This window comes from Silene latifolia, unplaced genomic scaffold, assembly GCF_048544455.1.
Source record: "Silene latifolia isolate original U9 population unplaced genomic scaffold, ASM4854445v1 scaffold_159, whole genome shotgun sequence".
NCBI lineage: Eukaryota > Viridiplantae > Streptophyta > Magnoliopsida > Caryophyllales > Caryophyllaceae > Silene > Silene latifolia.
In genome coordinates this window covers 367,386-392,099 of record NW_027413143.1, presented here as the reverse complement: position 1 = coordinate 392,099, position 24,714 = coordinate 367,386, and the positions used below count along the sequence as shown (strand labels likewise).

At 38.3% G+C, this 24,714-nt stretch overlaps 3 protein-coding genes across 4 annotated transcripts; 1 reads left to right on the top strand and 2 right to left on the bottom strand.

Moving 5' to 3' along the window:
* Positions 1 to 700: 700 nt before the first annotated feature.
* On the top strand, positions 701 to 6,951 carry LOC141637959 (uncharacterized). Its single transcript, XM_074447386.1, has 2 exons — positions 701 to 1,263; positions 6,461 to 6,951. The coding sequence occupies exons 1-2, from the start codon at positions 981 to 983 to the stop codon at positions 6,811 to 6,813; spliced, it is 636 nt and encodes a 211-aa protein (XP_074303487.1). The 5' UTR covers positions 701 to 980; the 3' UTR covers positions 6,814 to 6,951.
* Positions 4,554 to 14,144, bottom strand: LOC141637958 (exonuclease V, chloroplastic). 2 transcript variants are annotated; one of them, XR_012541956.1, is made up of 8 exons: positions 13,705 to 14,119; positions 11,474 to 11,578; positions 11,076 to 11,197; positions 9,348 to 9,497; positions 9,072 to 9,225; positions 8,445 to 8,521; positions 7,436 to 7,736; positions 4,554 to 4,568 (listed from the first exon to the last, which is right to left on the bottom strand). XR_012541956.1 is itself a non-coding variant. In XM_074447385.1 (7 exons), the coding sequence occupies exons 1-7, from the start codon at positions 14,020 to 14,022 to the stop codon at positions 7,511 to 7,513; spliced, it is 1,152 nt and encodes a 383-aa protein (XP_074303486.1). In that variant the 5' UTR covers positions 14,023 to 14,144; the 3' UTR covers positions 7,381 to 7,510. The 2 variants fall into 2 exon arrangements, 1 of the variants encoding a protein (XP_074303486.1); XM_074447385.1 differs by lacking the exon at positions 4,554 to 4,568 and having other exon boundaries at positions 7,381 to 7,736; positions 13,705 to 14,144.
* Positions 14,145 to 15,781: 1,637 nt separating this feature from the next.
* Positions 15,782 to 22,039, bottom strand: LOC141637957 (E3 ubiquitin-protein ligase RSL1-like). The gene is made up of 4 exons (XM_074447384.1): positions 21,449 to 22,039; positions 20,162 to 20,411; positions 17,225 to 17,997; positions 15,782 to 16,106 (listed from the first exon to the last, which is right to left on the bottom strand). The coding sequence occupies exons 1-4, from the start codon at positions 21,910 to 21,912 to the stop codon at positions 15,929 to 15,931; spliced, it is 1,665 nt and encodes a 554-aa protein (XP_074303485.1). The 5' UTR covers positions 21,913 to 22,039; the 3' UTR covers positions 15,782 to 15,928.
* Between the last annotated feature and the right edge of the window lie 2,675 nt (positions 22,040 to 24,714).

Sequence of the window (24,714 nt, the reverse complement as noted above, 5' to 3'; positions counted from 1 at the left end):
ATTCTATCAGACCCCATCCAACTAGGGATGGCAACGGGTGAGATATGGATGGGGTGGAGCCATATCCATATCTATATCCATTTAATTTATGATCATCCATATCCCACCCTCATCCATTTAATATTTTTTCATCCATCCATATCTATATCCACCGGGTGAAGCGGATACCCATTGAATATTTTCGCAGCTTATAAAATTTAAAGATAATATATGTAAAAAAATTGTGGCGATAAAATTAAAGGCATACATAATTCAAGTAACAATATGTGTTAGCAAATAGCAACCCACTAGGCCACTATATACCCAACAACAAAGTGTCTTTGCAAAGGTAGTTACTTTGATTAGTGAAAATAACAATATCCACATAAACACAAGTTATACTTTTCCAAATAACAGTATGATATAATTAAGTAAAATTTCTGATAAAAAAAATATACTTTTGAAGGGAAATCATTAATGACCTAAATAATTATTAACTTAATAAAAAATTAATTATAAATATTAATTTCGAATACCCACAGGGTGGTTAAGCGGGTGAGAGACGATAATCCATATCCCACCCTAAATTCACCAATATCAATATCCTACTCTAAATTCGAAAAAAAATCGTCACCCATATCCCACCCATTTAATTTCGGGTGGATGAATATCCACAGAGTAAGTGTGGCACTCCCAAGTCCCATCCCTACATCCGACCCACAAAAATACTTGATTTAAATCAAACCGACATTACAATAACCCGAAACTAAAACAACTCGACTTGGATCCGACTCAACCTGCACGATTGCTAGCTATCTCTAGGCTTTAGCCCTCTAGAAATATCCGTAAAGGCCTTAATCAAGCATCTACAATCAACGATCAAAGGGAGAGCGTAGAAATCCAGGAGTCAAACAACATTCAACTCTCGCTCAGTCCCTACTCCCTCCTCAGGCGAATCTCCTCAAAAATCACAATTAAGCATTGTAAAATCAGCAGCAAAAATGATCCATCTGCTGTTTGCTACAATAATGGCGGAAATCTTAGTGATTGTACTACTATTATTCAGAACCCCATTTAGAAAACTTATAATAATGGGTTTAGATCATATGAAGCGAGGAAAAGGACCGGTAATTGTTACTACTGTTGCCGGAACTATTCTAGTTTTGTTTGCATCAACTGTTTCCACCGTTGTTACTCTCCGTCGCCGCGACGAAGATCCTGCTGCTATTAATCCTACTGATCAACTTCTCTTTGTGAGGACTCTTCTTGATGCTTCTCTTTTAGGTATTTTTTTTATTTCCCACTTTTTTATTTTTAAATTTTGATGATTTTAGTTGTTTGTTAAATTTCGCTCATTGATTGATACTTGAAGATGTTATAAATCAGTAAGTCTCCCTTAAGGTGTATTTGGATAGCAAAAGTGGAGGGAAAGGGAGGGGAGGGAGAAGGGGGGAAGAGAAAGGGAGGGAAGGGAAGGGAAGGGAAGGGAAGGGAAGGGGAGGGGAGGGGAAATAGGATGTGGGTGTTTGGATACAATTTCCTTCAAAATCTTGCCTATTGTGAAGAGATTTTGATTTGCCTTGGAGGAGGGAAAATGGATCCCTCCCAATCTCTCCCCCTTCATTTCTCTCCACCCTTATTTCCTATCCAAACAAGGGAGTTTAAGTCCCCTACTTTCCCTCCCTTTCCTTTCCCTCCAAATCCATCAATCCAAACATACCCTAAGTCGGCACTATCTGTCTTACGAGTATTTATGTGATGATATAAGGATTTGGGATGTTGAATGGAATTGGAAAGGATCTCGGAATTGTTGGAAATAGTACGCTTTCGCGTAAGCTTGTTTAGAGTTGTGTTGAGAAAATCAAGGAAATATAATTGAGCTGCCTAAGCAGCAGCACGGTATGTTCATGCTTGCTAGTCCGTAGGCGGGTTAGAGGTTAATTTATAGTGCCTGATTATTGGCAAATTGTTTGAATCGAGAGATTTAAAGGGAAAGGGCATTGAACAAGTTCTCTTGCTTAGGTAACTAGTTGGATTAAAGGGAAAAGCTTGGAACGGAATCACATTGGCCTATTCCGTCCCTCCAACCCCCTTTCCCTCCTTTATGCGTATCCAAACAAAAGGTTAATATATACTCTGTATATGTTTGGAGGATGTGATTGCTCGTAAACTCTGCTTCCATCCTTGAATGAATCTCTCTGATAGGCGGATACTCTAAACATTCCGTATATAGAGCTATGTACAGCTGTTTTGCTAGTACATGTTGACCTTGAGATGTCAGTAAAGTTGAATGGTTGCTAAGAGTTGGCAGTTCCTCAGTTCTTTGGATTTCGGGTAGCTGAGGGATGGATCAATTTCAAAATTCAAAGTAATTGAGTTCGTTTGCCCTTAGAAATTGGTTGTCTCTTTGTTTAGGTTTGAAACCAGTTTATGTAACACTTGGGTAGATAATTCTCTGACATGAGTCTTTTTACGTTTCAGTGCCCATGAAATCTCTTTCTTTAGTTTTTGTTCTCTTGTCCTGGCCTTCTAAGTCCATCTCTTCTTTTTAGCAGAAATATCATCTTGAAACATTTTAATAATACATTTTTTTATCCCGTGCTCTTTTTCTACGCACTTTTCTTCTAGGGAGGGACATTGGTTGGGGGTTAAATTATTTTCCTATTTATGATTTTCATGTAGAAATTGAACCAAGTATGTCCTGCAAACATTTAAAATTACATTCAACCTTAAAATGGGGGCAATTCTCCTATCAGAAGGCACTCGAAGGAAATGAGATCATGAGGACTAGATTCAGCAATGCTGCGTCTAGTTGGACTGAGAATTACGCAGCATGTGGGTCGTTTCCTTTTTGGTTAATTCATAAAAGACATCCTCTTTCATGGCTGACGTTGCATAGCTTGAGTAATTACACTGGAGCATTAAACTTCAAAAGCAAAACTTTAACAACAATGGAACAGTGAATTTTTGCTGGATTGTTGGCTAACATTCTATGTTTCTTGGGAATTATGGTTTGTCCCATGATTGTTAAAGATTCAGCCATGACAGATCATTTCTTACACTGCATTGCTTTTATTTTGTATAAATTTTTTTATCATGAATTACTGAAGGATATTAAGGTTAAAAAAATGGGATACAGCTATGAGATTCCATCTTTGGTTTTGAATCAATAGTTATCTGTTCAATGCATTTTGATAAATCCAACTACAAATCTATATCCTATTGCTTGAACTCGACCGGAGATTGAGTACCTTTAGTGATTACATGAAAGGACTATACTAGAAATGGCATGTTACTAGCAATGAGATGTTGGATACTTGGATGAGAGTCTATGAGTGAGGGCAGGGCTCGAAATGGTGGTATTGGCATTTGCGGTTGTGGTATATCAGAGTCATACTGATGTGGTTGTCTCAGACTTGGTTGTGGATATTGTGGTAGTTATTTATATGATGCTTTTATAGCTATTTTATGTATCTATTCTCCATTTTGTATCATGTAAATGACAAAATGAATTTAGAGTAACTATTTTGGCAACTATTACAATTTTATCAAGAAAGTATCGGGTTATGTTTATTTTCCTCCCGGTTTTTTAACACGTGTCACGGGTCGCTTCATGAGCTACCGTATTCGATTATCAGCGCTAAATACTAAGTATTAATCTATTTTTAATGAGTACCTGATTTTCGTCCGGGACTCGTTAATCGCGTATCGGCACCCTCAAATGTCCATTGTTACTTTTCAAAATTTATGTGACTGCTTTATCTAACCCGAGGAACTCTTCGTATGATTTACAGACTTTTTTGTTCCCGCACCCTCAAATCCCAACCCTAAAATCCCGAAAATTGGGTATTATACACTTAATTTTGAGCCGTTTGGGAGGTCGTACCGGATTATGTTTCTTTTCCTACCAGTTTTTCTACCACATTTTAGGGGTCGCTTCATGAGTTGCCGTATTCGATTTTCAACCCTAAATAAGAACTATTCATCTATTTTTAAGGAATACCTCATTTTCGTCCGAGACTCGTTTATCGCGTACCGGCACCCTAAATATCCACAGTTACTTTTCAAAATTTGTGTGGCTGCTTTATATGACCCGAGGAACTGTCCGTATGATTTAGACACAATTTTGTTCCGGCACCCTGAAATCACGAAAACCATGTATTATACACTTAGATTTGAGTCGTTTGAAAGGTCATATCGGGTTATGTTTATTTTCCTCCCGGTTTTTCTAACACGTGTCACGGGTCGCTTCATGAGCTACCGTATTCGATTTTCGGCCCCAAATAAGAAGTATTCATCTATTTTGAAGGAGTACCTGATTTTCGTCCGAGACTTGTTATCGTGTAAGAGCACCCTAAAATGTCCACTTTTACGTTTCAAAATTTGTGTGGTTGCTTTATCTAATCCATGGAACTGTCCTTATGATTTACAGACATTTTTGTTTCCGCACCTGAAATCTAGAAAACCGTGTATTATACACTTAATTTTGAGCCGTTCGGGAGATCGTACCGGATCATGTTTCTTCATGAGTTATCATATTCGATTTTAAGCCCTAAATAAGAAGTATTCATCTATTTTTAAGGAGTAACCTAATTTTCGTCCCAAACTCGTTTATCGCGTACCAACCCTCAAATTTTCTCTGTTGCTTCTCAAAATTTGTATGACTACTTTATCTGAATCGAGAAACCGTCTGTATGATTTACATACATTTTTGTCGGGGACCCTGAAATCCCAAAAACCGTGTATTATACACTTTAATTTGAGTCGTTTGAAAGGTTATACCGGGTTATGTTTATTGTTTAATTTCCTCCCGAGTTTTCTAACACGTGTCAGGAGTCGATTCATGAGCTACCGTATTCGATTTTTGGCCCTAAATAAGAAGTATTCATCTATTTGAAGGAGTAACCTAATTTTCGTCCCAAACTTGTTTATCGCGTACTTGCACCTTCAAAGATCCTCTGTTGTTTCTTAAAATTTGGATGACTGCTTTATTTGAACCGAGAATTACATACATTTTGTTTCAGGACCCTGAAATCCCGAAAACCGTGTATTATAAACTGAAATTTGAGCCGTTTGAAAGGTCATATCGGGTTATGTTTATTTTCCTCCCGGTTTTTCTAACATGTGTCACGGGTCGCTTCATGAGCCACCGTATTCGATTTTCGCCCCTAAATAAGAAGTATTTATCTATTTTTTTTAAGCAGTACCTGATTTTCGTCCGAGACTCGTTTATCGCATATCAGCACCATCAAATGTCCGTCGTTGTTTCTCAAATTTTTTGTGGTGCTTTATCAATATGATTTCGGGCATTTTTGTTCCGGGAACCTAAAATCCCGAAACCCGTGTATTATGCACTTAAATTTGAGCCGTTTTAGAGGTCCTACCGGGTCATGTTTATTTTCCTACCAGTTTTTCTACTACTTGTCTGTGGTCGCTTCATGAGTTACCGTATTCGATTTTTAGCCTTAATTAAGAAGTATTCATCTATTTTTAAGAAGTACCTAATTTTCGTCTCAGACTCGTTTATCGCATACGGGTACTGTCGTCCGTGACTTCTCAAAATTTGTGTAGTTGTTTTATCTGACCCTGATCCGAGGAACTGTGGGACCTTGAAATCCCGAAAATTTTGTATTATACACTTAAATGTGAGGCGTTTGGGAGTCAAAATGTATCGTTGTGAAATAAAACTTGGCAGGAAAAACATCCCAGGCTCTTCCCGAGCCAAAACATCCCAGGCTCTTCCCCAGCCATACTGGACAGATTTGGCCGATTTGCGATATAAATTGGCCATCTCGTGCAATATTATGCCCCGTTTATTTTTGCTTTGACGTATTTTGATATCTCATATGGGCTTTTTCTGATATCGATGCATCTTGGCTGATACAATATGTATCGATGACCAAGATTTTTGACCATGGGTGAGGGAAGGGTAACATAGTGAATTTTAGGAGTCGTTTGGATAGAGGAATTTGGAGGGAAAAGGGGTGGAAGGGATTTGAGGGGAGGTAATTTCCATTTTTTGGATAGCAAAATGGGGTGGAGCCTGGAGGGATTTGGAGGGGAGGGAAAAGTAATCCTTCCATTCCCTTCTTAAGGCAAATTATTTCCCCTTTAACAAAGGATACTCCCTCCCTCAGTTCCCCCTCCCGTTCCCTTCCCTTTTTCCTCCTCTCCTCCCTTTTCCGCCCTTTTTGGTATCCAAACATGGTCTTTTAGAGTAGAAGTTATCAAGGATGGAACTAAGAGATGCCTCCATCTTGTCTTATGTTTGTTTATCGTTGAAGGTCACAATTTATGTGTTTCTGCTCTAGTTAGTTGGGATGAAGGCTCTGATGTTGTTGTTGTTGTTGTAGTATTCAGTTTTCCCTATTTTATTAGTAGCTGGACTAAAGAGTAAATACCTGTTGCAGATTTTTGTAGTCAATTTTTCTAGTTTTTATGGCACAGAGTATCTAACATACATGACTTAATTGAATGGCAGGATTCATCTTGTTCCTAGGATTACTGATGGACAGACTGCATAATTACATTAGAGAGCTCCGTCTACTTAGAAAGACGATAGAAGCTGCCAAGAAACAAAAACGGAGTTTTGATGATGCCAAGAATGAGAAGCTTAAAGCTGCGGAAAAAGAAATTAATAGTTTAAAGTCTAAAATCAGTTCCCTGGAAACAGAATGTGTAGCAAAAAAAGAAGAGGCTAAGACTTCACAATCTAAGGCAGATGCTTTGAAGAAGCAATCTGAAGGCTTACTTCTCGAGTATGATCGGTTGCTTGAGGATAACCAAAATATTCGCAGTCAGTTGGAAGAATTGAATTCAGACTGGCAAGAATAACATGTAAAGGGAAAAATATTCGTAGTCAGTTTTTTTGTTATAAGTGTGTAACTAAACGTCCAGAGATTGTGCTCTTTCGTAATCCAATTTTCGTTCATAATTCAGTATCCAGTTTTATACATCTCCCTGTTGTTGATCCAGAAATATAGTTCACTGCTACATGGGATTAGAATCCTGTTGATTGCACGATTACATGATCGATCATGCTCTGGTTAGTAGTTATACCATAATCCATGTTTTTACATGAAATAAAGGGGTGGAAAACAGAGTTTTGATGTTCTTGATTTACAGGGTTAGAGATTTAGCACGACATATTCGCTTCATCTTCAACACAAGATGCCTTATACAGAGTACTATATTTGTCTTGTAGTTGATACTTACAAGGCAGAGGCCTTTATATATTACAAATATAAGTATCACTAGAACTCGGAACATTATCGTTTTGTAGCTTAACGGAAGAGCAAAAAATGAAGGTCGAATCACAAATTCACAATGAATGGTAAAAAAGCTTACGGAAATGCATTCATAATGGAAAATACAAATCAAGAGTTCAAGATTCCTACCATATTTACAAACGAAAATTGCTTATTACTTCTATAAATGAGAACAATATAGGAGTAACACGCACATATACAAGTGCCTGATGGTCAACATAGCTCGGAAAAAAAATGACAAATACCAGTATTGGATGTTACATTCAGTTAGTCTGAAAGTTGGTTTCAGAATTAGCGTCAGTTTGAGAAGGGCAATAACGCGCAAACTGGCAAAATCGACACTTCCAAACCTCATTCTCAAGAACATACTTGGCTTCTCGTTGTCCCTGCCAAAACTCAAGCGAACTGGATATTTGACCGTTGAGCCAGTCATCGTCATAACTAAACTCATCCTCAGCGATCAATGAGTTATCATCTTGGAGTTCGTATCTACAGTGAAAAGTTAGATAACAAATAATTGTGGGTAAATTCTCTCAGTGATATATTATATAATCGAAAATTGTGTTACAAGACGAGGAAGAACGAAACTTATAACTCGCACAACACTCTCTAGGGTACTCTGTAGTCCACAGTGAACAATTCTCTAACTGATATCTAAATTCCGAAGTAGACGCGACAGCTTTGAATCAGACCGGTATGCAAGATTCTTTTAAGTGATGTAAATAAGCAGATAAAATTGATGCACTATCTTTATCATTCCTTGTTGAGCAATCCTGTGTTCATTCATGTGTTAATCTGACTTACCTGCAACTGTCTAGCTTCACAGTTCACAGTGTATCATAAAGTCGGACAACGACAACGTTTTTAGAAAAGACTAATGTTTTTGGCCTAAAATGAACGTCAAAAAGTCGTGTTATAAGGTCAAAATGTCAGACACACGAATAGCCAGAATGATATGTTGAATAAACATAGGTTCATTCGAACAAATGTAAGCATGCTCAGGGTGACGTGTCAGTGGCCGGGGATTTTGCTTGATGATATATAGTTCTGTTGATATTGTATAGGACATAATATTTGGCAAACGATCTCAAACTGTACGAAAGGTGGTGAAAATAATCCAGATGTAGCTCGATTCTGGTTGGCTCAAATTGTATTTGTGGTTGGAAGCAGCAAAAGGCGTGAAAGCATAGCACTCACCTCAAGAGAAGTTGATCATGAGCAGGGGGCAGCGTCGAACAAACATTTCTGAAGTAGTTCACAACTTCACCAAATGTCTGCATGGATAAGAAATGGCAAGGAAATATTAGGAAGGTGAAGCTGCTTGGCATACACACCATGGTCAGCAGCGTTTATGCCCAAACAACAATTACATTTATCAGCTAATCACTGATCATGTAATCACACAACTCAAAAACCCAGTACAGATCATCGTATGCAGAATACATAAGGTACTAGTTTCAGAAAAAAAAATATAAAGGCTGAATTCTGAAAGTAAAGGTTGAACTTATCAGTTATCCTGAAAACCAATTGAATCTTAAAGCTAAATAACCTCCCAAACGAGGATGACAGTATATAGGGAAAACAAATAATTTATGCAGCACAAGCAGCAATCCCACAACTTGTAAGGGTGTAATGTAAAACCACCTAATACATATGATTGCATCATTTTGTATAAATTTCATGATTCTTTCCGTGGTGGTCGGGAAAAAAAATCAAACCTTAACTTAAATAGGTGCAAGACACATGAAGGTGGTCAGGGTCCACACCAAGAGGCGCAAGGCGCGAATTTGCAATGAGAGAATCAAGGTTGGAACATATTCTTACCTCAGCAGGAAATCCTGAGTCAGCTGTGCTCATCTTTATATCATCTGATAAAGTGTGTTCGGGATCCAAGGAAAAATACTCATAAAACTGTTTTGAGGGAAATTCATCTGAGACCAACTTATCCCACAGGTATTTATAACACATCAACTGTAGCCTGAGAGGGTAGATAAAAGAAAATTTATGTATCATATAAAAAGCTAGAACATGCTCCTGCTAGGAGATACTGTATTGTTAATTCTTCTTTGACTCAATGTCAGGCCATGACTTAGGATATACCTTCCATTTCTGCACTGGGGTTCAGCAGGAATTCTAGGTTGGCGACGAGTCTTTGTATCAACTAAAACTAGATTTCTTCCATTCTCTGTTACAGGCATGCGGAGTTCATCAATCACTCCCACCATCCATACACCTTGTACCAAGCCAACTCTGGTAACATAACAATAATTCAGCTACAGAGCCGGGAGGAGTTTCTAAATGTTGAAGTGGATCATAAACTGAAAACAAAGGAGAAAGTGCGCTGTCGTTTGCTAAACAAGTAGTCTTGTTCAAGACCGTCATACAGTATGTGTAGTGAGACTGAGTTCCTACGATTTTAGATGAGCTTTGAACTTGGAACTAAAAGAACGCCCTGAAATTAAATCCTCCTGTTTTGGTCAAATTTTGCCTTTGCTAAATATTTGTTGTGTACAAAGAAATTCAGTATCCAATACAGCTCCGACTCTCCGACGCGGTGTCGTGTCTGACACGTGTCGGAGTGTCGGATCGGACACGGCTATTTTGGGTGAATTTTCCTATTTTGTGGTCTAAATTGAAGTGTCGAAGTGTCGTGTCGTGTCAGACACCGACAGACACGTGTCTGACACGTGACACGGCAGGTAAGTGAAGTGTCGGAGTAACATAGCGCAAAATAGAACAGCTTGGAGAAGAAAAAACAGAACTTCATCAACAAACGCCATGCGTTTCCAAATCATATAAAAAAGTTCCATCTCTCAAGCCTCACCTACCTAAAATCGGCATATTCAGTACAATAAAAAACTACCTAAGAGGCTAGGACTAATACCTAAATCAGTCATTTTCAGGCGATTACATCAGTGACTAATAAACTGATGCGATTTGAAGATAATAATCTGATGCGATTTGAAGTCTGTACTACAACTTCAAGGAAAGTTTGTTAAACACTCCCTTCATAATACCCACCTTTGCGAAACACTCTTTTGTACCAATTCTTATTTTCAACGCTTCCCTTTCTCACTCTTCAGTGCAAAATGTCAATTTTGCGATATTTGGAATCCCTACATCAACTTTGGGCATCTAACATAAAATTTAAGCATGTGACCCATTCAGTTAAAGGCCGGAAAACCGACCTTTTAAATTGGAGAGTGAGAAAGGAGCGTGTATAACATAAAAATTGACATAAGAGGGAGTGTTGTACACAATTACTTAATTAAGAGGACTAGAGTAGTGTTTCACAAAGGTGGGTATTATAAGGGAGACAGGGAATGTTAGGCAAATTTTCGAATACTCCGTTTTTAATTGAAAGAGATTCCTCTTGACCAGACAAACAAAAATGCAACTATTCTTGTTAGGGATATAACTAAGAACTGGCATATGTTCTCATCCAAGAGAAACTCAAAACTCAAACAATATACTCAGCAACGTAAGAACTTTCGATCCTTTCTCAGTGGAGTTTGTTCATGTGAACGGGAGAGAAAGATGCAGCAAGATATCAGTATATAAGAAAAGGACTTCAACACCAACTTGGATCAATTTGTCATAATGACCTAAACAAAGATCTCTGAATCCTATTTCCACAATTTTAAAAGCATTATGCAGCTTGGCATCATTTGTATGGACATATTATCTAAATCAGTTGATAGCGAGCACATCAACCACTTTAGAAAGTATAGCTAACTACATAATAGAAGACTGAACTGGTGGGGATTTACTAGAAAGCTGTAGCTGATATATTTTCAATAACATTGCAAAGGTAAGCAAGCCACTTACACAGGCAATTCCCGAGTTAACCCGTCAAACATTAGTTGGTTTGCACAGATAGTAAAGTTGATAAACTTCAGAGCCCATATATCTTCAAGGGTCTCTACACGAACCTCTACTTTTTTAGTTACCTGCCAAACAAAAACTATTCTCTCTTTAAAATGGTATTTAAAAAAACTCAAAACATGTATATCTAACAAACGTAAAACAGTAATCAAAACGAAACAATGGGAATTAGTGACGTCCTATGCCCTTTGTCTCTTGTAACAAAACGGAAGATAACTTAGAACTGCAAAAATATGTGATTTGTGACGACAATGAAACCACCACACCTCTCACAAAGTCACAAGCTTACAAGCATGAAAATTTTATTAAGAACTTTGATAGCTGACTATGAGAAACATTACCTCTTCTTCTAACTTTGCATGCCGAGCAATCCCTGCTTTCATTGCATCTGTGATTTTTGGCTTTCCAAAGAGAAGCCCAAATTCCATTTGTTTTTCGCACCACTCCTATAGTTTCCATGAAGCAGTTCTACTTAATCATTTCAGAGTCAATAGGAAGAGAGGAATCCAAGATAGTCACTGGCAAAAGAATAACACATCACAATGTAACAGCAAAAACATCCTGATGACTATACTCAGTGTTATATGTTACACAATACCAAATAAGAGAGGATTATATACAGTAACTATTTGTATATAGCTACAAAATCAATAGTTCCAGTAAGAAGCATAGTAATATAAATTAGTCGGATAAAATGGAATGTCAATCTAACGCCTTAGCACCATATAGATGGAGGTCTCTCTCACATGCTATGTCTCTTGTAACAACTTACAAATAAGTTACAGAGATGCAATTCTACTTTTAACTGTTTAACCTCCCTTCAGCTTACGCAAGGGGAGTTTACTCAACAGTCCTCTCAAAAGGCAAAAAATGTACTTCTAACAATGACACATGTAAGATCATGACAACAATACAACTTGTCCCCTTCAAGATTGTTACGCATTAAAACACACTGCCACTTGAGAAACGTATAAAAAAAAATCCTGACAAACGAATTCAAAGTTCAAATGTTCAACGCTTAATTGTCTGTAATCCAAGTATATACGTGTAACTCAAATCACAAGTTAATCACATTAGAGTTCAACGAATTCAAAATCACGGAATGGCAACATGGTGGATAAATGCATCATTCAACAGACTTTAGCACTACCAAAAAAAATCTTTCATATAAAGTTTAGAATTGGATTGGTTTGAAATTTGGTGTGACAAGAGGTATTGGTGGGTTGAAGGGTGTGAAGAATAGGGTGGGCAGTACACTAGTTTGCACTTTGCAGCATGGGGCAGAGAGCGGGAAAGCCATTGTTGTGGCCTGTGGGGCTGTGTTTAGTGATAAGTTCATGTTGTAGTCATGTAGAACCTCGAAAGAGCTGGTTTTGTTGGTTGAAGGTGGCGGCATGCCAATTATTGACTCAAATTATTACTCTAAGGGTGTGTTTGGATACCATTTTAGGAGGGAAAGGGAGGGGAGGGGGAGTGAGGGGAAGGAAAGGTAGGGGAGGGGAGGGGAGGGGAGGGAAAATAAATTATGGTTGTTTGGATAACAAAAATGATGAGAGGGTAATGGAAGGGGGAGGAAGATGGAGACGGTAGAGTGGATGGAGGATGATGATGAAATAAGAGTCGGAAAAAGTTTTCCTTCCAAATCTTGCCAATGATGGAAAGATTTTAGTTTGGTCTAAATGAGGGGAATTAAATCCTCCCATTCCCCTCCCCTTCCATTTCCCTCCTTCCATATATTATAACCAAACAAAGGAAATTAAACCCCTCCCTTTCCCTCCCCTCCATTTCCCTGTAATTCTCTCAATCCAAACACACCCTAAAAGATGAGACCAGCTTCATTGCAACAAAGTGACCTCAATCATCAAAGAGAAACCCATACACTCCCTCTGTCCCGGTCATTTGTTGTCCTATTCCATTTTTGGGTATCTCGGTCAATTATTATCTTTTCTATTTTAGGATTGCATTTGATAAGCAATTTGAGCATTCACACTCAATTTGGTCCACTTGTCATCTTATAATTAGCCCCCTCCCCTTTCCTTAGTCTTTGTGCCAAAACCAAAGGACAACAATTGACCGGGAGGGAGGGAGTAATTGTTTAGAAACAAACGAAAAATTAAAAAAAGCAGATAACTTTGGTAGGGGATGGGAACTATGGAAGGAAGGGAAATAGAGGGAGAATTGAGCAAGGAAGTTCTTCCTCCAAATCGGTATAATGTTCATGGGATTTTGGGTAAGCCTATCCATTTTACTAACCAAACACTCAAAAAGACGATTTTCGTATATTTACTTCCTTCCCCTCCTTTTTCCCTCCATACAAACAAGCCTTGAACCTAAAACCAATTAATCTGAAAGCAGAATCCCATGAATCAAATCACAAAGTTTCATATACTTCAGGCATTAATTAAACTTGAAATTCTACAGCAAATGGCGCATGCCTTACCACAACACAAAGGGAATTCACAAAATTTCATACTTGAAATCATTCAACCAAATTGGGTAAATTAAAACCCACCTCTAGAAATACAAACAGAAACGAATAAAATCATAAAGAAAGAAATGTTGAAAAACATACAGTGGCAGTAATATCAGTAACATAAAGACCTCTCTTTTTGCGAAAGCGAATTAACAAGGAATCAAGCTTGACATTCTTAGTATTGCTCTTCTTGTTAACCCTGCCCAAATCTTCAAAATCAACTGCACCTGAAGAGCAACTCGACGACAATCCCCTTGAAATTCTTGAGCAAGGAAATGAACGACGTGCTGCAGAAGCTAAGGAAAATGCAGATTCAATAAGAGCCATTTCTTCTTCACTAACTATTTCAATTGGGATTTCAATTTGATTTTCTTCCGTTGCATCGATTTTATTATTGTTAGTGGTGGAATCTGTCATTGATTAAAACCAATGATTAATGTCGTGTGGAAGTAATGGTGGTGGAATGGAGAATGAGATCCGTAGGAAGAGGAGAGTCGAAGCAAAACCATGTGCACACGCCACATTAACAGCTTTCTAACACAATCTAACATTCAAATTTGGGATATTCCCCCGAAATTTTTCGGTTTATAAGGTGTACCCTCGTTTTTAAAAACAAAAAAAAGAAATACTTTGATCGATAATAATTCTCCGTTACGAGTTTAGAAAACGGTAATTTTTTTTTTTCAAACCAATTATCTCGTCAAGAACTTGAATTTGAAAAAAAAGATTCACCACTTTTTGAACTCGTAGTCGGTAGTTATGGTTGGACAAAACTTTTTAAACGAATAAACTTTGACCGACCATAATTCCCGACTAGAAATTGAGACGTCGGTAAATTCTTTTTCTTTTTCAAACTAAATACCTCTTAAAGACTGTCAATTTGAAAAAAAACATTTATAGTATTCTGAACTTGTAACTGAGAGTTATTAACGGTCAAAGTTTTTTTGCAAGAAAAGAGGGGTACATCTCAGAAAATGAAAAAGTTAAGGAGTACACGAGAGAATATCCCTTCAAATTTTGTCCCACTTGTTCGACCATATTCTTTTCGACTTAATTTCAACTTATTTATTTGTGTCAATTCAATTCCGTTTAGTTTGGCTTATCTATTGACAAATTAATTTTCCCTTCAGTTCAAGTCAGCTCCATTTAGTTCAAGTCAGCTAGTGTTGGTCGGGTCGGGTCAGTCATGGGTAGGTTTCCTTATGTCTAACCCTCGCCCACATAGGTTCGTTAGGCCCTCTTCTTTTCGGCTGAAAATAACTGAACTTTATGGAACTGAACTGAACTTAATTTAATGGAGCTTAACTAAACTAGAGTAAGAGTTAGGTCTTGTTCTTTTGAACTTAATTTTAGCTCATTTCAGTTTAGTTTAGTTCAATTTCATTCACTTTAGTTTAATTCATCTTTTTACAAATTAACTCTTTCTTGAGTTTAATTCAATTCAGTTCAGCTCCATTAAGTTCATTTCGGTTCAGCTTCATTAAGTTCAGTTCAGCTCTTTTCAGTTGAAAAGAACAGTGTTTTAATTTGTGAAGAGATGAGTTCAACTGAATTGAATAGAGCTGAATTGAAGTAAAATGAGCTGAAATTAAGTCTAAAGGAACAAGTTCTTACTTCTTTTTGTAGTTCTTTAATAGGTCTAGCGGGATGGGTTGGGAGACTATAGCTCGAGCACGGCCCAGTAGGAGACGGGCTGGTGAAAACTTAGCCCAATTACAAAGTTGTGCTAGCCCGCCACGTTAAGACAAATTTACACAAAAATAGTATAAAAATAGTTCCATATATGATCAAACTAGCGGGTAAGTAGTTATTGAAAGAACATATTTTACAATAAACTTGTGTAGAACCCGTTTACACAAGTACTAGTGTTGTGCCGTCCAGACTTTAAGGCAATGTTCGTTTTGGTTGAAATTGAGTTGAACTATATTGAACTTGACTAAATGAATCTAATTTGAGCCGAAGGAATGAAGATGAGCTTAGTAGACTTGAACTTAAGTGAACTAAATGGTGAATTAAACTAGAGTCCATAGTGGAGATGATAGTTACTAATTCCAGCTTTACTGTAACAAAGTCCCTAGTCCAGGATTTGTTTCATTATCTTCTGTGTGTTGCATTTGGCATTCACTGATCCTTCTAAAATACCCTAAACATTCAAATAAATTATCACAAATATAGCTTGCCCAAAAGTGTTCTGGTCCACGTTCTCCGCCATGGTTGGTAAGCTTATGTGATCATGGTGCATGTAAAATGTGTACAAATAATTTACAAAATCCTGCTCGTAAATGATAGGCACAATCTATTTGAAGACAAATGCTTTGGTGATTTAATACCAATCTGAATCCGAGTCCGAGAAATAATCATCTTCCTCCTCCTCCTCTTCATCTTCATCAAAATCGGACTCATCAAACAAAATATTCTCTTCATCCCAAAGCGGACATGAACATGTTGCCTTCTTATTCTTCCACTCTGCTCCACAAGTGTAGCAGAACTCGTATCCACATCTGTCAAAGACGAAAGATCATAGTATCAATCAAAGTTGGTACAGAACCGGCCTATATTGGGTTTACGCCAGTGCCAAGTACAATCAGTCAGCCCATCTATTAATAATATAATACTGACTAATAAAATAAAGAGGTCTAACATCCTTAATTCTAACTATTAATTGGGCAACATGGACTCCGAGCTCATGTCATCCTCGTGACTCCTTGACTTCCACACGTTAAATTCGTGTTGGGTGACCAGGCGTGTCCAAAATCACAGTCTATCACACCGTAACAGTTCAGTTTCATCGGCTTTCTTGCTCATGCATCAGCCAAATACCAACAAATAAAGACCGTGGCCATACATACGGTCAAATATTACCCAACATTTAGGGTTCCCCAACATTTCATCTATCTCTCTCACTAATAACTACTCCATATGTTGTCTTATAACGTACGGCTGGATATGAGTTGTAGTCTGATTGCAGAGATATCATCATAAACTATACAGATTTTAATTTTTTGACCATCAATGCAAACCTACATCACATGCACCTATTATACCAAACATCATGTGTAGAAGTTATATACTACCTTGTTTTCACTATAATCTTCCTGGATTTATTGAGGTCAAAGTTTCGATCTAAATATATAAAAAAAATTACTCGTATAATATACAAAGTAATACTAAAATATTAGCACAAGTCATGAAGCAACCTTTCGGAAAATTATATTATAGTCAGAAGACCCCGAGAATGAACATTCTCATAATTAATTCTGAAAAGCTAGATGTGAGAAAAATTCACAGCTCCTTCAACCCAACAACCTCACACACAAGGGCATTCTCGTCAATTTCTTCAATAATGGTTGAGGCCCAACTATTATAAATATTCCTATTATAATAGGAATATTTATAATGGTTGAGGCCCAACTATTATAAATATTCCTATTATTTAGGTATCAAGAGCTCAAACAATGTAATTTTTAAATGAAAAAGATCTGAACAAGCACACTATAATCATTATTGGATTGATAGATTATTGAACTCATCATATAAAAATTTAACCAGATATACGAAACTTTAACACCATTGCAAAACATCATTTCATAAAAATAGATGGCCAAGCAAAGAAACGTACCTGCATGTCATATGATAGCATCCTTCAGCAAGTTCGATCATATGATTACATTTAACACACTGGCGCCACAAATTCCTTGTAGCAAGTGACTTAAGTACTGCATCTTCAGGTCGTGCATAAGGATGTAATATCTTGTATTGTGCACACGTCAAAGTTTTATGCCATGGGACCATACAATTGATACAAAAAAGGCCACGGCATTTCACACATTGTCTGGCTCCAAACATTCTTGAAGGAACTGTTTCTTTGTTTGCATACTCAGAAACTTCAGCTTTTGACATTAATGCAGAGCACCTAGGATATGGGCAATAAACTTTTTCAGCAGCAGGTATAGATGCTTCTCTTGTCCGTTGATTCATAATTTTGATTAGCTTAGGAGTAAGAAATGTTTCACAGTTTTCAACACTGAGATCCGATTTACAATTTTCATGAGGACATTTCGGTGCCACTCCACTATGCAACTTTGCTTCCACATGCTGCTTCATACACGAGAAGCAGTACCGATGTAGACAACCATCAACAGAAAACATTCTACCCTGATCCGTCTCTTCCATACATATTACACAACTTTCCTTCAAATTCTTTACGTGGTTAACCCCTAAAGGCCCAGACATCTGAGACACAATAGCATCTCTGGCAAGCTTAAATGCAATTTGTATATCGTTTCGAGCAACAAGACGTGGACGAGTGTATGTAAATTTTTCTCGTAGTTTTTCCACTTTCCTCATTAACATTACAACTTTGTTCTGCTTTGGTTGCCACGCTTGTCTAACCTGCACCCAGTAGAATCAACGCGCATTAGAAAGCTCCCTCCAAGGGCCTACACCACTGTACCAATCTTAAGATTAAAAAAAAAAAGGGGAGGAAGATCACAAGAATGCTCACATGCCAAAGTCAATAGTAGATGCTGCAACACGATATGCCAAGCAGCATGTAGATTAAAGAAAGAAAAAGGCAGGATATTTCTAAGTCTCTTTAATAAAACGAGGATACGCACTCAGAAGACATAATCAAATATTACTGGGAGCATGTTAAACTCCTAGAGTCCAACAACAACAACAACAACAACAACATCAGAGCCTTAATCCCAAAATGATTTGGGGTCGGCTGACATGAATCATCCTTTCGAACCGTCCATGGGTGAACGCACGCCTCAAAATGCGACTAAAAAAGGGAAGATGAAAAACAAAAAGGGAGAACGAAAATGTAATGTAAAGTCAAGGTGAACTAAGGGGTTTTAAAATCGAATTCCGTCTTTCTTTTATAAAAACTTAAAATTTAAATCGAAGGAAAAGATTAAAACGATTTTTAAAAACCGAAATAGAGTTAAGGATCCGGAATGAACCAGGTAAAATCTATAAGAAAGTGGTTGTTGAAAAAGTGTGTAATAAAGGAGAGAAAAATAAATAAATTAATTTCTTTAAATCAAATAAATAAGAAAGACACTAAATCTGGCAAAAAAATCAAACTCCTAGAGTCCAACAAAGTAAAAAAATTGATCAACCAACCAAATGTTAATCAGATGATGGAAATGAGTGGTGTGTTGATACTATGCACAATCATTATCATCACCACAGTGCTTAGCTGGATCGGAAGGGGTATGGGTGAGACTTGCATAACATTCCCTCACAAAAAGGGAGAGGCAGAGTTTAAAATTTTCCTACAGATTCAGCTTTGCCCAAATGATGTAGAGCAGAAGCATGAATTAATTATATAGTAGATTCAACACACAAGAGACTTATTTTGTTCTTGTATCCATGAGCAAGTGTGTCAATCTAAGAATGATTTCTTGAGAAGCCTCTCAATTTGCATCAACAACACCATACACAAAATGACAAAAGTCAAGGCCCTAAACAAAAAACGCAGGAATTACAATCATATGCAAGTCGAATATAGCTAAATGGAAGTAAAATATAGTTGATAGACCACTAATGGATGAGAGGATGGAACACTGCAAGCAACATATATGTTACATAATAGAAACAGTATCAGTTCTAGAGGTATAACCAAATTTGAGGATGGGTTAGGTGATTCAAAACACACCTGATTTCACAACCAAATGCAAACTTTCATTTGGTTGGAAATGTTCCTGTGTGGATGAAAGTAATAAATAGCATTGAAACACAAGAATGCTACTTTTATTTTGTTGGAAACATTCCCGTGTGAATGAAGGTACACCGTACATAGATAAATAGAGTTAAAAATAAATGACTTTTTTACGTCCATTTTATGTACCACATGACACATGTTACCATCTACAGAGGAAATATCAAATGCATAGAAAAAAGAGAGACTTCCTCATCTCATAATGCTTTGTTCAAATGAGTCGGTTCATATTCTCTTCAACGTTTAAGCACTTTCCGTAACCATTTGCGAAAATCATTTGTTATATTCTATCTGCTTTTTATATACTCCGTATTTCCTTGTGACATGCGAATATACTTCTTCAATTTACAAGTTACAACATCTTTGAAAATACACAAGTAAAAATACGAAACTAGACTCTAATGAAAGCATTTTATGCTACAAATATAATAATATAAGGTTCATAATATCCTCAAAGTACTTTTTGTTAAAAGTTGAAGCACCTTCTCAAAAGGCGAATACGGAAAAAAGTGAGGTAGTACCAAACCTAATAAGAGAACAGGGGCTGAAATTGTATTGTATCTACACAATTGAGTTAAGCACATCTCTTTGGTTAATAGATGAAGATTTTTGTACTTGTGGTCCTATACAAAAAAGAAGAGGAAGAAACCTAGGATATTCTCCACAAAACTTATATGCGTAGTCGGTGAGTCATGAAACAACCTACATAAAGTCGTGATTCTTTGCCTCAATGAAGAAACAAGGAAATAGAGATAAAAAGGATTACAGAGGAGCGATCTTGCAGCAAATGAAACGCATATAAGCAGTGAAGCTACAGTAGTGTGTACTTACATATTGGTAAATGGCAGGATAGTCGCACAAGATTGCAATGCGCTTTAAATCTAGTGCAATAGCTGTTTCAAGACCTTCAATCAAAGCTTTAATTTCTGCTATTTGACGACTCTTGCCTATTCCAAGTAAAGGCTTGCTTAATTCAAATATTAAATTGTCTCTTTGATCACATATTGCAACGCCTATTCCCGTAAGTGTAACCTCCGAATCGCCGACTCTTTCTACGCTGACCAAACCCTTAAAGTACAACCTAATTATTCACCAAAGTACAAGGTTAAAAAAAAAAAAGCAATCAATTATAAAGCCGGATTTAATTTTTACACACGCCAAAACATGAGGCCACAAAGAAAAAAAAAATACACAATCATTCCTGTAAGCTATACATTCAAATGTTGACCAAGAGACTGCTTTTAGGCCTTGTTTGGATAGCAAAATAGGAGGGAAAGAGAGGGAGAATGGGGTGTAGGTGTTTGGATACAATTTCCCTCCAAATCTTTCTTATGATGGGGAGATTTTAATTTGCCCTGGAGGAGGAAAAGTGGATCCCTTCAAATCCCTCCCCCTTCATTTCCCTCCACCCTTAATTGTTATCCAAATAAGGGATTTTAAATCCACTACTCTCCCTCACTTTCCTTTCCCTCCAAATCCCTCCATCCAAACACACCCTTAGTTCGATTAAACTTGCATTTTAACAACTAACATAATAGGCCAAGAAAAATCCCAACATGGCAATTTAGAATCCAACAATTCCATCATTGAGGATAGTGTTCCGTGTGTACGACTTCGCTAGAACCATAGAAGGCTATCAACTACATCCAAATTTACCTAACAGACAAGTATTCCTCACCCTCAATTGATGATTATTTTCTCTTCCAATGGAGTCACAGCTCATACTTCTTTATCCAAAAATTATGATGGAATAAGGTCAAGTTGGTCAATAAAGTGTATGCGCTTCTTTTTCTTCTGAAGTATGCAGTTCCCATTGCAATTTTCCAGCATAGAGCTAAGGCTGTATGTCGCGACCCCCCTTATCTCGCAATTTAAGTGACACTGGTGAAAAGTTGTTTACTACTTCACTCACTAATAAGGGCACAGCAAAGAGCTGTTTTCGATTGACTGTGTCGTAAAACGGACCTACTTATTTGCACATTGCACCCACTAATACAATGAGACAGGCAACTACTAAGTATCCTTCAACCTAATACTTATTCAACTACAACAGCAGCAACAATGTAGACATAAATCTGTTTCATATATCGAAAAAGTACGAAAAACGCAGAATCAGACCTGAAATTGACATTTGTAAGCGAAGAAGAAGGCGAAGAAGAAGAGCCTTCACCAAAAGGACGCTGAAATTCCTCGCCGAAGAGGTCCCAATCATCATCGGAAACGCGAAGAATATCAAGAGCAAGATTCTGATCATGAATCCGACGACTAAGATCTTCTTTAGCTTTGTGCGCCTCAATTAGACTAAGCTCACGGTCTTTCTGCTCTTGCTCAAGTTTCTCAAGTTCCTTAGTCATACAATCGGCGACAGAGAAGGATGAAAACGCGTCGTTTTGTGAAGAAGAATGGGAGGGATTGGGAAGAGGGGGAGGAGAGGTGGAGGATGAAGGGAGTATAGAGAGAGATGCGGCCATGGCTTCCTCTAATTGAAGACGGTAAACGTAATCGAGGTCAGATTCAAGGATTCTTGCGTTCATTAATTGCTTTTTTTGTTCTCCTATGGCGGTTGCTTCGTCGGACGCCATTGTTGGACACAAAAATTGATGAATTTAGCGGCGGTTTTCAGAAAGATGAAACCGATGCTGAGTGTATCCAGTGATGGAATTAGATGTTGAACAAACAACAGCCTAGCTTCCACTACAGCAAACCAACAGCCTAGCTTTCCACTACAGCAAAACAAAAGCTTAGCTTTCCTCCTTTAAACCAGCTTCTTGTTTTAAGCTTTTATTATTTTAGTTATTCTTTAGCACATGTATTAGGTGTTTGTTCCATAATTAATAGTAACATAGCTTTAGTCAATTGTATATATAAATATGTAACCTGTACATTAGTTTCATCATCAATACACATTCAATTTCTATAAACCTCTTTCAATATCTTATATGGTATCAAGACCTATATCGATCCTAACCACCATCCTCCTTGTTTTCACGCATCCATGTCGAACAACCACAACAACGTTATTCCCAACACCGATGAACCCAACAACCCACTCATATCCATCTCCTTTCCAACCTGCGTCAAGCTTACCGCCTCCACTTACCGAGCCTGGCAATATCAAATAACCAGGTTGCTCAAAGGTTACGGCCTCTTTTCCTATATCGACGGCACCAACCAAGAACCAACCACCACAATTATCCCACCCGCCACTGAAGCCAAGCCAAACCCGGACCCGATTCCAAACCCAGCCTACCTTACTTGGTTCAAACAAGACAATCTTATCTTAGGAGCCTTAGCCGGCACCTTAGATCAATCCGTCTCAACCATTATACTAGATGCTAACACCTCGTTTGAAGCATGGAAAATCCTAGCTACTACCTATGCCAACCCTTCTCGGGGACACATCCTTCAAATCAAGGATCGTCTCCGTCACATCACTCTTGTAGACGGCACCATCTCCGACTATATGCTGCCATAAAATCATGCACAAACCAATTAGCGCACCTTGGCAAACCCATGGATGACGAAGATATCATCGCTCAAATTATAAGCTGGTTTACAGGAGGAAAGCTAAGCTTTTGTTTTGCTGTAGTGGAAAGCTAGGCTTCCACTACAGCAAACCAACAGCCTAGCTTTCCACTACAGCAAAACAAAAGCTTAGCTTTCCTCCTGTAAACCAGCTTCTTGTTTTAAGCTTTTATTATTTTAGTTATTCTTTAGCACATGTATTAGGTGTTTGTTCCATAATTAATAGTAACCTAGCTTTAGTCAATTGTAAGGCCCAAATGCCGAATAAGTTCTGGCCCAAATTAGAATATATACTTTAATAAGATCGCCATGTTGTTGAAACGGGACTTGTTCTTCTCACCCATGCCCAAATGCCGAATAAGTTCTGGCCCTATGCTTTTGCTACTGCTACTTACTTAATAAACCGTCTCCCAACCACCACGTTACAAAAAAACACTCCGTATCAACTTCTATTTGGTCAAAACCCGAACTACAGCAAACTACGACCTTTTGGATGCCTCTGCTATCCATGGCTCAAACCATATACAACCCATAAACTCGACCCAAAATCGACTCCATGTATCTTTGTAGGTTATTCAAGTACTCAAAGTGCATATTTATGCTTTGAACCCGTCACCCAAAAACTATATACCTCTCGCCATGTCCGCTTTGTTGAAAACGTCTTTCCCTACACCCAACTCGCCAATACCCCTGCCACGCCTATTCCCTCTCCTGACCAGTGGTGCGATCTCACCTTACCTCTACTTGACCCGGACTTACCCATTCCCCCCACTCCTGCCGACCCATCAGCCACTGCCACACCCGACCCGAACTCATCGCCCACAACCAGACCCCCACCCGACTCTTCGCAGCATCCACAAACCTCGTCTATCTCTCCTTCTCCTACTCGCACCCACTCTGCCTCCACTACCCTACCACCAGAACCTCACACCACCTCACCCATTCCCTCTCCGCCACATCCGCCACCCCCGCCTCCACCCCCTCGTGCCATCACCAGACTATCCAACAACATTATAAAGCCAAACCCTAAGTATGCTCAACAACCACCAGCTAAAACAAAACCCGTTAGAACCAAAACCGCCCATCTTGCTACTGTTCCCACACCACATGTAACCCCTACCACAACCAAACAAGCTCTTGTTGATCCACGATGGCGCACCGCCATGATTGATGAGCACCAAGCCCTTCTTCGCAACCAAACCTGGTCTCTTGTCCCTAGCTCCCAAGCCCAAAACGTTGTTGGTTGCAAATGGGTTTATCGCGTGAAATACAATCCGGATGGTTCATTAAAACAGTATAAGGCGAGACTCGTCGCCAAGGGCTTTCATCAGCGCCCATGTCGATTACTCGAAAATATTCGATCCGTGATTAAACCCGCCACAATTAAATCATGTTTTGTCCATCGTTTGTAGCACAAAATGGACTCTCCACCAACTCGATGTAAACAACGCTTTCCTTCAAGGTAAGCTTACTGATTCAGTTTTCATGACCCAACCACCGGGGTTTATAGACACGGATAACCCCGATCATGTTTGTCACCTTCACAAAGCCATCTACGGCTTAAAACAGGCCCCACGAGCCTGGTACACCGAGCTCAAAACATACCTTCTTCGCTTACAGTTTACAAACTCCATGTCTGACCCGTCCTTATTTATTTTAAAAACTTTGCCAACAACATTAGTTGTCCTTGTCTATGTCGATGACATAGTCATCACCGGACCCAACCCGACACATATCCGAACCTTTATTGATGAACTCTCACGTAAGTTCTCTCTAAAGGACCTCGGTCCACTGTCATTCTTTCTTGGCGTTGAGGTAACCCCGACCAAACACGGTCTTCACCTTAACCAAACCAAATA

Coding starts and splice junctions, on each gene's coding strand:
- LOC141637959 (XM_074447386.1), top strand. CDS start 981: ATGATCCATCTGCTGTTTGCTACAATAATGGCGGAAATCTTAGTGATT. Junction 1,264..6,460: donor TCTTGATGCTTCTCTTTTAG/GTATTTTTTTTA, acceptor ATTGAATGGCAG/GATTCATCTTGTTCCTAGGA.
- LOC141637958 (XM_074447385.1), bottom strand. CDS start 14,022: ATGACAGATTCCACCACTAACAATAATAAAATCGATGCAACGGAAGAA. Junction 9,498..11,075: donor TTAACTCGGGAATTGCCTGT/GTAAGTGGCTTG, acceptor TTATGTTACCAG/AGTTGGCTTGGTACAAGGTG. Junction 7,737..8,444: donor CATGATCAACTTCTCTTGAG/GTGAGTGCTATG, acceptor TTTTCACTGTAG/ATACGAACTCCAAGATGATA.
- LOC141637957 (XM_074447384.1), bottom strand. CDS start 21,912: ATGGCGTCCGACGAAGCAACCGCCATAGGAGAACAAAAAAAGCAATTA. Junction 17,998..20,161: donor ATCCTGCCATTTACCAATAT/GTAAGTACACAC, acceptor TACTGGGTGCAG/GTTAGACAAGCGTGGCAACC. Junction 16,107..17,224: donor TGCTATCATATGACATGCAG/GTACGTTTCTTT, acceptor CGTCTTTGACAG/ATGTGGATACGAGTTCTGCT.